Raw genomic sequence first — 14,855 nt, 5'->3', positions numbered from 1 at the left:
TAGGACAATGGGGGAGAAGGAAAAGTTTCTGCCACAAAGATGGGGTTGGGGGAACAGGAGGGAAACAGGACAGTGGTGAAGGGAAGTAGGCACTGGTGAAGAGATTGATGTTGGAACAATGTATATCTGAAACTCAATCATAACTTTTTAATTTTTTAATTCATAGTGATTCAATAAAAATAAAATAATATTTATGTTAAGGTAGCAAATCAGATGTAGACCATGCCTAAACTTACTAGATAGAAGCTATGAATTATATAGCAAAGCATCTTCCTATTTCACAGGAGTTATGAAAACTTATTTGTTAAGTTTGTGGATGATACCTGGTGGTGCTCAGGTGTACTGGCTCTACCTGCAGGGATCATTCTTGGCAGTGCTCAGGGGACCATATGAGGTTCCAGGAATCAAACTTGGCTCAGCTGCATACAAAGCAAGTGTACTATCAAGTACATACAACCCAGTGAACTATCACTCTGGCCTGGAGTTTAGAAAGTTTTATCCAAGAACTCATCTTCAGTAGGAAGCTTACTATAGTATGGGGATAAAATGACTTGAGAAGTGGGGAGCAATGGGACAGTGGTAGATGGAGGTAGATACTCTGGTGGGGCAGTGTAGCGTTGGAATGCTTTATGCATGAAACACTACCATTAGTAGTATTATAGATCACAGTGTCTAAAATGAAAAAAAATTTAAAAAACATTCTATTGTTAGGAAAAAGGGACATTAAGCAACCTTGCTATTAGAATTTCTAAGAACACAATTTCCTATCAAAACAATAAACTATAACTAGGTTAAAGCCGCTTACAAGATGACTTTGCCCATTTTTCATTGCTAATGGCAAAGCAAAAACCCATGAATATGTCAAGCTTAGATAAATTCACCTATGCTGAATAATGACAGAAAACCAACATTTTGTGCTTTAAATGCTTAAACAGAGAATTTGGAAGACTTATTTTACCCTACCAAGAATTTCATAACAATATTAAATTATCTAAGACTATAACTAAGGTTTTCAAAGAATCAGATATTAATGGAAAAATCTTTTTAAAACTCATACAAAGATCCTGGCTTCATGTTTTAATGAAATATATAATCTTCCTGTGAGGCTTATAATATATACGTATATCTATGATTCAATCTAAAATAACAGTCCTACCAGCCCCCATCTTGGTTTAATAATTAGTAATTAAAAGCTTTTATTTTTATTTGGGGGCCATACCCAGCAGTGTTCAGGGATTATTCCTGACTCTGTACTCAGGGATCACTCCTGGCAGGCTGGCAGGACCATATATGGTGCTAAAAATTGAATTTGGGTGGATACATGCAAGGCAACGTACCCTACCCACTGACCCTACCCACTGTACTAATGTTCCAGCCTTGAGGGAAACAATTTTACTTACAATTAGATAGAAAGGTCATTATATAATTGACATTATATATCCAACACAAACAATGACATACTGACACCCTATCTAAGCCCAAGCTTTTAAAACTATGGGTAGTATAACGATAATGAGGTGAGGGGGGTCACCCATGAAAAAATTGTTTAAAATTTATTATTTATTGAGTGTTTGATTTGTATACTTTTTTTTTTATAATCTCAGGATCTTGTAAACATTTTTCTAAGAAAAGGGGTCTCAAGTGAAAAAAGTTTAAGAAGCCTTAATCAAAGGTAATGAAGAGTAAGGATTTTTAATTTGGCACCTTATTTTTCAGAATAATTCTAAATATGACTTGACATAAATTTTTGTATTTGAATATTGAAATTTATAATATTTTTATTTTTCCTTAATAAAAACCCTAGTTACTAATTTATTTCAAGCAATTGATAAGGTTCTTCAAATTATTTTAAGGGGAGAGGGGGGATATCACCCAAACAGTGCCCATGGGATTTGGGGAAATACTCAACAACAATTAGTTCATCTAGCTGACAGTTTAATGTAAGGGCCTAAGGATGTGGCAGTGCTTAGATGTCTCCTGGGGTTTACCTGAGATGTTTGGGAGGCCAAGTAGTAACTGGGTTTGAAATTAGCTGGGCATATATTTATATGCTATCACTGCAGAACTATTTTCAAGTCTGTAAGTTACTTTTAAGGTGGTTAAATTTGATTATTTCCCTATTTCTACTATTTTTTCCATCCAGCATTCAAAAAATAAAAAAATAAAAATAATAAAAAATGCTTATCTGGCTCATTCTTATGTATACTTTGTCAAGTAGAAGTAAAGAACAAAATGAAATAGACATTAAAATTAAGTATTTAAAAATTGGACCATGATGACTGGAGAAATAGTGCAGTGGGCAGAGCACTTGCATTTCATGTGGCTGACTCCTGTTCAAGTGGTGGCATGTCATATAATTCAGAAAGCATGGCCAGGAGTGATTCCAGAGAGCAATAGCAGGAAAAAGCCCTGAGCACTTCTAAATGTGAAAAGTTTATTGAAGAATAAACAAAAAATGTTGGAACATGCTCTGCCTACATTCTTTATATACTTTTACTTTTTGTTTAAAATCAGGGGAGAAAAATTTTTTAAGAAATGTACATTCACTATTATCTCTTAACATAATGTAACATGTTTTGTATTTTATGTTCTCTTCTATGAAGATACTAAGGATGTCATTCGTGAGGTCGGATCCCCAACAAGTAGAACTTACAAAAAATTTTCCAAGAGCCACTGGGGGAGGAAGAGAAGAGAGGATATCTCACTTTACTTTAGGTGGGAATTGGTTATTTATAATGTGTCTCAACCAATCAGGTTAGAGGAAAGTACAGTGTGAGCTCTATGTCAGCCAAAAAGTAGAGTGTGTGCTTCATGTTTAGGGGATTAAACTTTGTCCTTTTATTTTAAAAAATTGTTAGTTGCAGTATTTTTACTGAGGAGTATAATATATATTATATATGTATTACAATAAGGTATAAAATTTACCTTTCAGCACCCAGTTCTTGTTTAGAATGATCATTTCCAACTAACATTATTACAATGGTTCCTTCTCTGCTGTAACTGCATTCCACACCTATTTGTGGCAAGTTTACTACCATAGACTAGCCCTCCTGGCCCTCATATGAGTCTACTGTCTTTGTGTTTTTTTTACTATATTATCTTTTTATTTTTAAATATCCCACAAACAAAAGTGGTTATTCAAAATCCATAACTTTCTCTTTGATTCATTGCACTCGGCACAATACTCCCCATATCTATCCAAATCTACAAGCAAATTTCATGTTTTTCCCTAATAGCTGTGTATCATTCCATTGTGTAGATGTACTACAGTTTCTTTTCTACTCATCTGTTCTTGGGCATTTGGAATGCTTCTAGATTCTGGCTATTGTGAATAGTGCTGCAATGAACAAAAAAGTGCAGGTGCCTTTTCTGTGGGAATGTTGACTGGTCCAGTCCTTTAGAATTGCTTTTAAATATAAAAGGCAGACACAACTGTCACTTTGCAGCATCCTTTGGATATACGTATAGCAACAAATGATCACCTCAATTAATTATAACAGTGCTTCTCAATAATTTCTCACAAAAATAATTTTATTATCTGTACGGCAAAGAGATGGAGTGTTACTGAATTCTAATCTTCTAAAATATTTCTAGCCATCCAAGGAAAAGGAAAATTATTATCATGATACATCTACAAATCATTCTGTGTACTTGCCTGCTAAACTTGAAAAAACAGCATCATTAAAACTTGCCTTCAATTTTTTTTTTCCTTTCCGGGCCCCCTAAAACCTGCCTTCTTAATTTCAAATTTTCATTGTACTTTTTACAATATTTTAAGAAAAAAATGTGTTCCATAAGCCCACCTTGTATATTCTTCTTGTAACTTGTTGGGGTCACTTACAAAAAACTTGACTCTAAAGTTCAAACTGTAAGGCGATCCTCCTAGAATGAATAAAAGCAATTCTAATTAATCAAATTAAAGCAATCCTTTATAAAGTATACTTGTAAAACATAAAAGAACATATATGCTCACTCTTTAGCTGCTTCCTTATTGGTTTGTTTGCATCCAGCCACTTCTGAAAAATAAAAAAAATAAAACAACAAATTTCTTTTTTCCTTGAGAAACTATTATATCGATACTTGTAGTTATTTCAAGGCTCTAACCCTCTTCCTCTGCTCCTGCCATAGGTGACTGCTCCCTGGTTCACCTGGACCACACCTATGATGCTGACAACCTTTCAAACCCAGTGCATGCTCAGACAGATTCATAAGACTGATACCAGCCACTTTTGTCATCTAGTAAAACAAGGACTCTGACCCTCCTCCTACCCCACAGTCCATGTACCATAAATGACTACTCCCTAGTTTCCCTAGACTTCTCCCACACCACTACCTGTCTCTTGAACCCAAAATTGCACAGATGTTAATGTGACCACTTGACAATACCATCTCTTTAACCTAACTCTAAGTGAGGCTGGTTATTCTATCTTCCCTCAAACATCTCCATTACTGCTCTTATGCAAGCAATATTAATATTTAGCTGCATGAAAAATAAAATAGAAACTTAGAATAAGATATTATTAAATTAAAAGATTATGAGGAGTAACCATTCAATTAAATATTAAAAAGTAGTTCAGATCTCAGACAATGAGGAACCTGCAGCTCAAATCACAGCACCCACGAATCTTTAAGAACAATAATGAAACAAAGGAGTTCACATGCTCTGGTAGACAGATACACTAGTCATGGCATATCATAAAGTTGAAATAAAGCCACAAACCTCATCCAATCTTAAACTTTAAAAACTTAAACCAATCCCCCACACAAGAGCCATAGAAATAAAGCAATCATTGAAAAAAAAAAAAACCAAACAATTCAACTAACAGAAAGATGAACTGATCCAAGGTAAGGAACTGAAGGAGTTAAAAATAAAATACCAAGCCACACTAACAGAATTCAGCATTCAGAGGATCATATCAGTGATATCAAAGGTCAAATATTAACCATTGTCAAAAATGGAGCGACAGGGACTGAAGCAATAGTACAGTGGGTAGTGAAAATTGCTTTGCACATTGTCAACTCAGGTTTGATCCCTAACATACTATCTATATGATTCCCGAGCCTGCCAGGAGTGATAGATTCTGAGTGTAGACCTAGAACCCTGAGCGTGGCCGGGTGTGGCCCCCAAAATTGGTTGCATTCTTATGTGCAAAAAATTGAATTCAAAGAAAAAAAAAAGATGAAGGGATCTATCTCATTTAAAACTGTATCCAAAAAACCAAGTATCTAGGAATCAACTTTATAAAGATGTGGGAGGATCTATACCAAAATTTTAAATTACTTATGAAAAAATAGAAGACCTTAGAAAAATATTCCATGTTCATGGATTGAAAGAATAAATATGATTAACATTACTATCCTAAGCTATTTTATATATCCAGTGTAATCCTTATTCAAAGTTAGATGACATTCTTCCGGACCAGAAAAGTCAGTAATAAAGTTTGTATGAAATCAGAAGAGACCACAAATAGCCATTTTCAATACATATTGGAAATAATAAACATGAAAGTGCTCAGCTACACAGTCCCAAGATACAGAGGGAGACAAAATAGTCTAGAAATGATGACCTCTTTGATTCAAAAGAGCCATTTCATACTAAGTCAGATTGCTCTAAGAAAAGCAAAGCTACTGCATTTCGTTCAGTGGCCATGCATTTCTTCTTGTCAATAAGTACAACCACACACAAATAAAACATCACCACACTGCAAGGTGGTAAAGAATTGCAAAAACCCACCACATTTAGTGCATGAAGAGGGTAGATTTGAAGACCTAATAATACCAACCACCTGTATAGCCTCTCTGATAAGAACTTCAGAAAGGAAATGTTGAGGATGTTCAGGGAACTATAAAAGAAAAAATTTCAAATAAAACTCAGTTCTGAAAAACTTTGTACGCAAAACAGAAAACTCATTACAAAGACTGATAAGCAGAGTAACAGCTGCTGAGGATAGAATTAGTAAGCTCAAATATGAGATGCATAACACCTATAGACAACAGAAGATGGAAAAAGTCTTAAAATAAGATAAAATAACATGTAAAAATAAAAATAAGAGAACAAACAATAAAATTTGAGATAAATTCAACAGAAACAACATTAGAATCATTGGAGATCCAAGAGCCAGGAAGAAAACACCTATGAAGAAGCAAGTCAAAGACATCATTGCTGAAAAGTTCCCAGAACATGGGTCCATTTCCTGGATGCCTGAAGAATATCAGCTAAAAGAAACCCAAATAAAAGCACCTAAAAACACATGCTAGTCACAGTGATAAAAACTATAAACAGAATACAAAAAGCAGCAAGATAAAAACAAAACAAAACAAAACAAATGGCATACAAAGAAGCATTTTTTTGTTGTTGGTGGTGGTGTTTTTATATGTAATTTCTTTATTTAAACACCGTGATTACACACATAAAGGTATTGGGTTTCAGTCATAACAAGAACACCCCCCTTCACCATCAACCTTTCTATCACCAATGCCCCCATTACTTCCCCTCCCCACCCACCCACCTGTATTCAAGACTGGCTTTCTAAATCCCTCACTCACATTGTTATGATAGTTCTCAGCATAGTTATTTCTCTAACTGCACTCACCACTCTTTGTGGTGAGCTTCATATCTTGAGCCAGTCGTTCTGGCCCTCATTTCTGGGAATTATTTCAATGTCTTTAATTTTTCTTAAAACCCATCGATGAGTGAAACTAGTTTGTGTTTATCTCTCTCTCCGACTAATTTCACTCAGCGTAATAGATTCCATGTCCATCCATGTATAGGAAAATTTCATGACTTCATCCTCCTGATGGCTGCATAATATTCCATTGTGTATATGTACCAGATTCTTTAGCCATTCATCTGTTAAAGGACATCTTGGCTGTTTCTAGAGTCTGGCTATTGTAAAACAAAATAAAACAAAACAAAACAAAACAAAAACAAAAAAACTGCTGCAATGAATATAGGTGTGAGGAAGGGATTTTTGTACTGAATTTTTGTGTTACTAGGGCGTAGCCCTAGGAGTGGCATTGCTAGGTCAAACGAGAGCTAAATTTCCAGTTTTTTTTTTTTTTTTTTTTGAGGAATCTTCATATTGTTTTTGATAAAGGCTGGACTAGACGACATTCCAAACCAGCAATAAATGAGAGTTCCTTTCTCCCCATATCTCTTCCAGCTCTGGTTGTTCATGTTCTTTGTGATGTGTGCCAGTCTCTGTGGTGTGAGATGGTACCTTATTGTTTTGATTTGCGGCTCCCTGATGATTAGTGATGTGGAAGATTTTTTCATGTGCCTTTTGGCCATTTGTATTTCTTCTTTGAGAAAGTGTCTATTCATTTCTTCTTCCCATTTTTTGATGGGTTATATGTTTTTTTTCTTATATGTATATATCTTGTATATCTTAGATATTAGTCCCTTATCTGAATTGTATTGAGTGAATAGCTTCTCCCATTCTGTGGGTGGCTTTTGTATCCTAGGCATTATTTCCTTTGAGGTGCTGAAGCCTCTCAGCTTAATAAAGTCCCATTTGTGTATCTCTGCTTCGGACTTGTTTGGAGAGTGCTGTTTCTTCCTTGAAGATGCCTTTAGTTTCAATGTCCTGGAGTGTTTTACCTATGTGTTATTCTATATAACTTATGGTTTCAGGTCTGATATCAAGGTCTTTAATCCATTTGCATTAGACCTTGGTGCATGGTATTAGCTAGAGGTCTGAGTTATTTTTGCAAGTAGCTGACCAGTTGTCCCAACACCACTTGTTGAAGAGGCTTTCCTTGCTCCATTTTGCATTTCTTGTCCTCAAAGGAGCATCCTTAAGTTTTACAGCAGATTTATCACAAGCAACCCATCATGCATGAAGACTACGGTGGAGTATAGTGAAAAAACTCAATGAAATGAACATCTTGTCTATATACTTCAATCAGCTAGCCTTTTATTCAGGTCTGAAGAAAGATACACAGCTTCACAAATAAACAGCAGTGCAGGAACTTTATAGACTCAAAACCAACTTCAAAAATAATAACTTAAGTAAGTATAGTGAGGAGAAGAAAAGATAAGCATAGGGAGATGGAAAAAAAATTGCGTGGAGGAGAAACACAAACATGAAAGGATGGAGTCCAGAGGCCAAATGATCTCAGGTGCATTGGTTAAAAGAGACAGAAAATATAAAGATACAAACCAAGGTCAACAATAATGAAAACATGAGACCCAAACTTTAACAATCAAAATTTATAATGGGCCTGTAATGCTGGTAGGCTGAGAGTTACAGGGTGATAGTATGAAATACACTCTGGTGGAGTGAGGTCGACACTAGTGGTGGGATTGGTTCTGATACATTGTATGTCTGAAACCCAACTAATGAAGAACTTTGTAAATACAATGGCTTTAACAGTATTTTATAAAAAATAGACACACAAATAAAACAAGATATTTTTTTTCTGAACACTCTTAAAAAAAGAAAAAACTTAAGGGGGTACTTTAAGTCAAGACAAACCTCACAAACACACCAAATTTATACAAAAAGATGGCGGAAAATGCCATGAAAATTATCTATTTCAATGTAAATGAATGAACTGTACCAATTAAGAGAACCAGAGACCAGAAAAATGAATCCAAGATTTTGCTGCCTGCAAGAAACACATTTGAATAATCAAAGCAAACACCAACTCAAAGTCAAAGGCTGGAAGACAATCCTTTGAACAAACAACTCCCTTAAAAAGGTAGGGATGGCTATGCTAATATCAGATGACATAGACTTCAGACTTAAAATAGTTATGAGACAGAGAGGGTCATTATTTAATAATCAAGGTATGTACATCAGAAAGAAATCACATTTCAAGAAAAACATTAATAGCAAGATAGTAGTAGTGGGAGACTTCAACACTACTATGTTACCATTTGATAAATTAATCAGGCTAAAAATCAACAAAAACTAAAACTAAAACAAAAACTAAAACTCAAATACTGGCTTTGAAGGAAGAACTAGAAGAGAGGGGGTTAGTAGATATATACAGGCCTTTTCATCCCCAAAAAGCTGAATGCAAATTTTCTCCAATGCACATGGGACATTTTTCAGACCACATATTCGGACGCAGAACATATCTCCATAAAGATTAGAGTATATAAATTGAATCAATTATCTTCTCAGACCATGATGCAATGAAAATAGAAGTGAACTGCAAATAGAAATGTAGAAATAACTTTAACACTTGAAAACTAAACAGCTCACTACTGAACAACCTGATGTTTAGAGAGGAAATGAAGATTCCTAGAAACAAGTGAGAATAAAAACACAAATTATCAGAATTGTGGAACCTAGCAAAAGGAAAGTAAGAGGAAAGTTTATAGCTTGCAAATATTTATCAGGAAGGAAGAAAGGGCCATAAAGAACTAATGGCAATCCTTAAGAAATTGGGCTGGAGAGATGGCATAAAGGTAAGACGTTTGCCTTGCATGCAGATAGACGGCAGTTAAGAATCCTGGCATCCCATATGGTCCTCCAAGCCTCCCAGAAGCGATTTCTGAGTGTAAAACTAGGAGTAACCCCTGAGGGCTGCTGGGTGTGATCCAAAAACCAAAAACCAAAAAAAAAAAAAAAAAAAAAGGGAAAATAACCAACAAAAAGAACCAAAACAGCATGAGGAATGAAATAATAAAACTTAGGACAGGAATTAATGAACTGTAATAAAACAAATCCAAAGATCAAAGAAAGCAAGAGTTGGTTCTTTGAAAGTAATAAACAACAGATACCGAATCCTTTTCTTTTTGGAGGCTAGCTTTCACAGGCATGGGGTGTGGGGAGGCCCCAGGCTGAAGGCCTTTTCCTAGCTTGGGGGGTGCTGGGAGACCAGGAAAGCTCCCAGCCTTCTCCCCTCTTCTTCCTCCTGAACACCAGGGCCATCTCTGGGTGCCAGCCCAGGTGGCCAGAATGGTGGGTGCTGGAGAGGACTCTAAAGGGACTCCAGGCCACCCAACCCCCACACAGCACAAGAAGGGTGGGGAGTGGGGAGGAGGCGTTGGAATCCTGGCTTCCAGATCTATACCGAATCCTTTTCTGTTCTGGAGGCTAGCTTTCGCTGGCATGGGGTGTGGGGAGGCTCCAGGCAGAAGGCCTTTTCCCTAGCTTGCCGAGTGCTGGGAGGCCAAAGGGTTGGGTTGAGGCGAGTCACTGTCAACCTTTTTTTTTTTCTCACAGGTCTCCATTTTCGAAACCGCGTGGGGGCCAAAAACCAGAGTAAAACAAATTCAGTGAGCAAATAAAACAAATTCAAACTACCTTTAAACTAAAAACTTAATATCACTACTTTGACATCATCTTTATCTTTGCTTATTTGCTTTCCTTTTTATCTTCGGGTTCTTCATGCAGAACCTAGTGTGATCTTTTAAAACATTATTTGATGCCTTCGTTTAATATTTTGTTAATTTCTCACTAAAATGTCCAAAATCTTTTCAATGATCTCTTATTACTTTTCCTAGTTTCTTTTTTTTTTTTTTTTTTTTTTTTTTGGTTTTTGGGCCACACCCGGTAACGCTCAGGGGTTACTCCTGGCTATGCGCTCAGAAGTCGCTCCTGGCTTGGGGGACCACATGGGACGCCGGGGGATCGAACCGCTGTCCGTCCTAGGCTAGCGCAGGCAAGGCAGGTACCTTACCTCTAGCGCCACCGCCCGGCCCCACTTTTCCTAGTTTCTATGTCACTTTACTAAGTTCCAACAAAGAGCATCTTTTTCTTCAGAAATTCCATCTTAAAGTCCTTGGCTCCAAGCTTTGTTGTGTATAATGTCTTCAATTTTCCTATCATTGCTTTCTTATTACCTGTAAACTTTAGCTTAGAGGATACCTTCATTTACAGCCCTACTAAAATATGTCAAGAAGTTTCTTTACAATTAAGTTATCTTTTAGTTCAGATGGAAGTTTATTTTATATTGAGGTATAATAGTTTACAATAGTTTTGAAATCTTAAGAAAGTTAGATGCAGAGCATATGCAATCTCTACACCAATGATGTTTGATCCATTCTACAATATATTATGCACTCCCAACCTCAGTTTCAGGTATTACTATTCATATCTCAGGATTTGTATCCATTGTCTAAATGGATTGCTTGATGAGTTTCTTTATACTTTTTCTTAGAGAGATCTGATATTTATCTTTTACTTTGACTAGCTTTAGTAATGATGCTCTCCAATTCCATCCAAGTAGCAGCAAACTGAAAAAATTAATCCCTTCTCCCAGTTCTCATAGTATTCCATTGCATGTATATCTATATATCTATATATTGATGTACACACATATATAACACAATTTCATTATTTTAAATATCTTTATTTAAGCACTATGATTACAAACATGTTTGTAGCTGGATTTCAGTTACAAAAAAGAACACACACCCTTCACTAGAGCAACCTTCCCACCACTAATGCCCTCCATCTCCCTCCTCCCCACCCCTTTCCCTGTATTCAAGACAGGCATTCTATTCTCTCACTCACTACCATTGTCATGATAGTTGTCAATGTAGTTATTTCTCTAACTGAACTAACCAGTCTTTGTGGTAAGCTTCATATCATGGGCCGGTCGTTCAAGCCCTCATCTCTATTGTCTGTTATATTACAATAATATCTTTTTTAAAATTTTATTTATTGATTGGTTTGAGAGCCACACCCGGCAGAGTTCAAGGGTTACCCTGGCTCTGCACTTGGAAATCGCCACTGGCAGGCTGGAAGACCAAATGGGATGCCGAGAATAGAACTGGGTCCCTCCCAGGTCAGCCGCATGCAAGGCAAACATCCTACTGCTGTGCTATCTCTCTGGCCCTGTCTTAATTTTTCTTAAAACCCATATATAAGTGATACTATTTTGTGTCTAACTCTTTCTGACTTGTTTCATTCAGCATAATAGTTTCCATGTCCATCCATGTGTAGTTAAATTTCATGAATTCATTTTTCTGACAGCTGCATACTATTCCATCGTGTAACAGTTTCTTTAGCCACTCATCTGTTGTTGGGCATCTGGCTTGTTTCCAGATACTGGCTATTGTAAATAGTGCTGCAATGAATATAGGTGTGCAAAGGCATTCTTGTATTCTGTTATAGTGTTCCTAAGGTATATCCCTAGGAGTTGTATATGGGAGTTCAATTTCCATTTTTTTGATGAATCTCCATATTGTTTTCCATAAAAGCTGATTAGATGGCATACCCACCAGCAGTGATTGAGAGTTCCTTTCTCTCCACATTCCCTCCAGCACTGATCGTTCTTGTTTTTGTGATTGTGCTAGTCTCTGTGGTGTGAGATGGTACCTCAGTTGTTTTGATTTGCATCTCTACCTGATGATGAGTGATAACACAGTTTCTTAATTCACTTGTCTGCTTCCTGATCTTTGCTATTGTAAATAGTGATGTGAACAAAGATGTACAAGTGTCTTTCAGTTAATGCTTTTGTCTTCTTGGGGTAAATTCCTAAGAGCTGAATGTCAGGGTCTTATGAAAGTACTATTCAAAAGACTTTTCTCTTAGGAGTTGGAGCATACCTGGCATTTATTCATCATCTTTTTTTTATCCCCACTTCCCATTTATTCATCTTCTTATCATATGTTCATTTATTGAACTGCTCATTTTCTATAAAATGTCATAATTACATTCATTTTAATACTTGGATTTAAAATAATTTGAATTTGCAAAGACCTAGTATTAAAGGAGATGGGCATTTCATCGTTGACAATTTATGCAGAAATTTCTACTGAGATATGATCTAATTGCATTTGTTATAGGCATTAGATATATAGTGCAAATTGCATGACAGCATGATTATACCTATTATCTTGATTGTTACTTTGTATAATAATTATTTTACTGTATCTATGAATGTGAAAATTAGTTTAGTCTTCTATAATCCCTACTTTTTCTATACACACAAGTTTTTGTAATTATGAAAATAGTTTGAGTTCCATATGTCATTGCATCCTTTTCAGAAGTCTAGTCCAATATAGTTTTTTTCAAATAAATATTTTTGAGTATTTATTACCTAAGTATAAGTACTATACACATAAAGGTTCATTTTATCTCCATAATTCCATTGTTGGCACCATTATTTCATTTTTACAGACTGCCCATAATTTCTTAAAACAAATATGTTCATTTGGCTACATTTCTTTCGGTGATAGACTATATTGTTGAGTTATCATTTTTACAGTTGAAATTCCCTGTAAGTTTCTTTATAAATCCTTTACATCTGTATATTTATGGATAAGTGATAGGCTACACAGCTTTACTTCAATAGTTTGTTAAAATTGTCAGGAGGCTGTGATAGCCTACTAAACAAAAAGGCCAGAAACAACCAAAAGGCACTAACTTGCTTCTCTAATCCAAGTACCTGCATTTAATGGTAATCATTAATTGCTGGCCATATGTTCCATAAGGAATATAAATTAATTCATGTAACTGATTCCAGATAGTGTATCTCCTACTAAAAAAAAACTTTAATTCTTCAAAACCTAAATGTATATCTGTAAAATGGAAATGATAACTACATCGTTAAGACTAGATTTAGGGGCTAGCACAGCAGTAAGGCGTTTGCTTTGCATATGGCCAACACAGGACAGACCCCAGTTCAAATCCCGGCATCCCATATGGTCCCCTGAACCTGCCAAGAGAGATTTCTGAGCATAGACCTAGGAGTAATCTCTGAACACTAAGCTGAGTGTGACCCATAAATCAAACAAACAAAAAGACTATATTTGGTAAAAAGGAAATGGAGCTTATTGATAGAACACCTACTTGTCTTGTATATTTTGAAGTTCCAGAATTTCATCCCTGGCACCAGAAACACATAAATGATTAAATTTGTTCCAAGAAAAGCATTCCAACAATTAGTATGCATATTTTTCATCAGAATGCTCTGATTATCAGTGGGAAAGGCCCAGAAACACTTCATCATGAGTATCCTCAAGCAGTGCCACCTATGGGGCCAAAACGAAACAAATATAATGTGTTTATGTGTATGTGTGTGGGATGCATATTACTAATATGTACTTAGTTTGCTAATTTCACTTTCTTAACTCAATTAACAGCAATACCTCACGTTCAATCAGTCTTGTTATAAAATGCATTATCTCATATTTTTAAGAAACCAAGAAGTATATATATTAAACAATTATTTATCACATCTTTTTTCAGTTATCATTGGTGGGCATTTAGGCTGAATCCGTATTTTGGCTAATATGAATAATGCTGATGTAAAAAAAATGGTGCAAATATCCTTTAAAATTAGTGTTTTTGGGGCCAGAGGGATGGCACAGCAGTAGAGTGTTGACCTTGCATGCGGCTGACCCAGGGTGGACCTTGGTTCAATCCCTGAAGTCCCATATCGCCCCTCAAGCCAGGAGTGATTTCTGAGTGTATAGCCAGGAGTAACCCTTGAGCATCACAGATATAGCCCCCCCCCAAAATCATTAACAAAATATTAGCCAACTGAGTCTAACAACACATCAAAAACATTATACATCATGACCAAGTGGATTTCATTCCAGGGATTGCAAGGATGGCGCAAGATACACAAATCACCGAGTGTGGCCCAAAAAAAACAAAAACATTTTTTTTTGGGTTTGATGCTCTTAGGATAAAATCTTCAAGTGATATTGCTAAATCATGTGAAATTCCAATTTCTAATTTTAGTTTTTAAATGGGCTATTTTAGGTCAGGCTTGGGAGTAGCCAGGGCAACAAAGAGGTACTGAAAAAGATCAAGCATGCAGTAGAAATGTTTTTATTGGGAAACCACATCCAGCAATGCTTAGGGATCACTCCTGGTGATGCTTGGGGGATCAGATGGGGAGTCCAGGGATATAACCTGGGTCATCAGTGTGCAAGGCAAACTCCC

At 36.0% G+C, this 14,855-nt stretch overlaps 1 protein-coding gene across 1 annotated transcript in view; it reads right to left on the bottom strand.

Moving 5' to 3' along the window:
• PTPN4 (protein tyrosine phosphatase non-receptor type 4) overlaps nucleotides 1-14,855 on the bottom strand; it is a 210,422-nt gene that overhangs the window by 112,056 nt on the left and 83,511 nt on the right. Inside the window, exons 4-5 of the mRNA XM_049773139.1 lie at nucleotides 3,974-4,016; nucleotides 3,804-3,882 (exon numbers count right to left, since the gene is read on the bottom strand). Of these exons, the coding sequence (XP_049629096.1) occupies nucleotides 3,804-3,882; nucleotides 3,974-4,016 (122 nt within the window). The remainder of the gene's footprint in view (nucleotides 1-3,803; nucleotides 3,883-3,973; nucleotides 4,017-14,855) is intronic.

The sequence above is a fragment of the Suncus etruscus genome, chromosome 5 (genome assembly GCF_024139225.1).
Source record: "Suncus etruscus isolate mSunEtr1 chromosome 5, mSunEtr1.pri.cur, whole genome shotgun sequence".
NCBI classification, from domain to species: Eukaryota; Metazoa; Chordata; class Mammalia; order Eulipotyphla; family Soricidae; genus Suncus; species Suncus etruscus.
The sequence above is the reverse complement of the archived record's forward strand: the minus strand, read 5'-3'. Positions and strand labels throughout refer to the sequence as shown.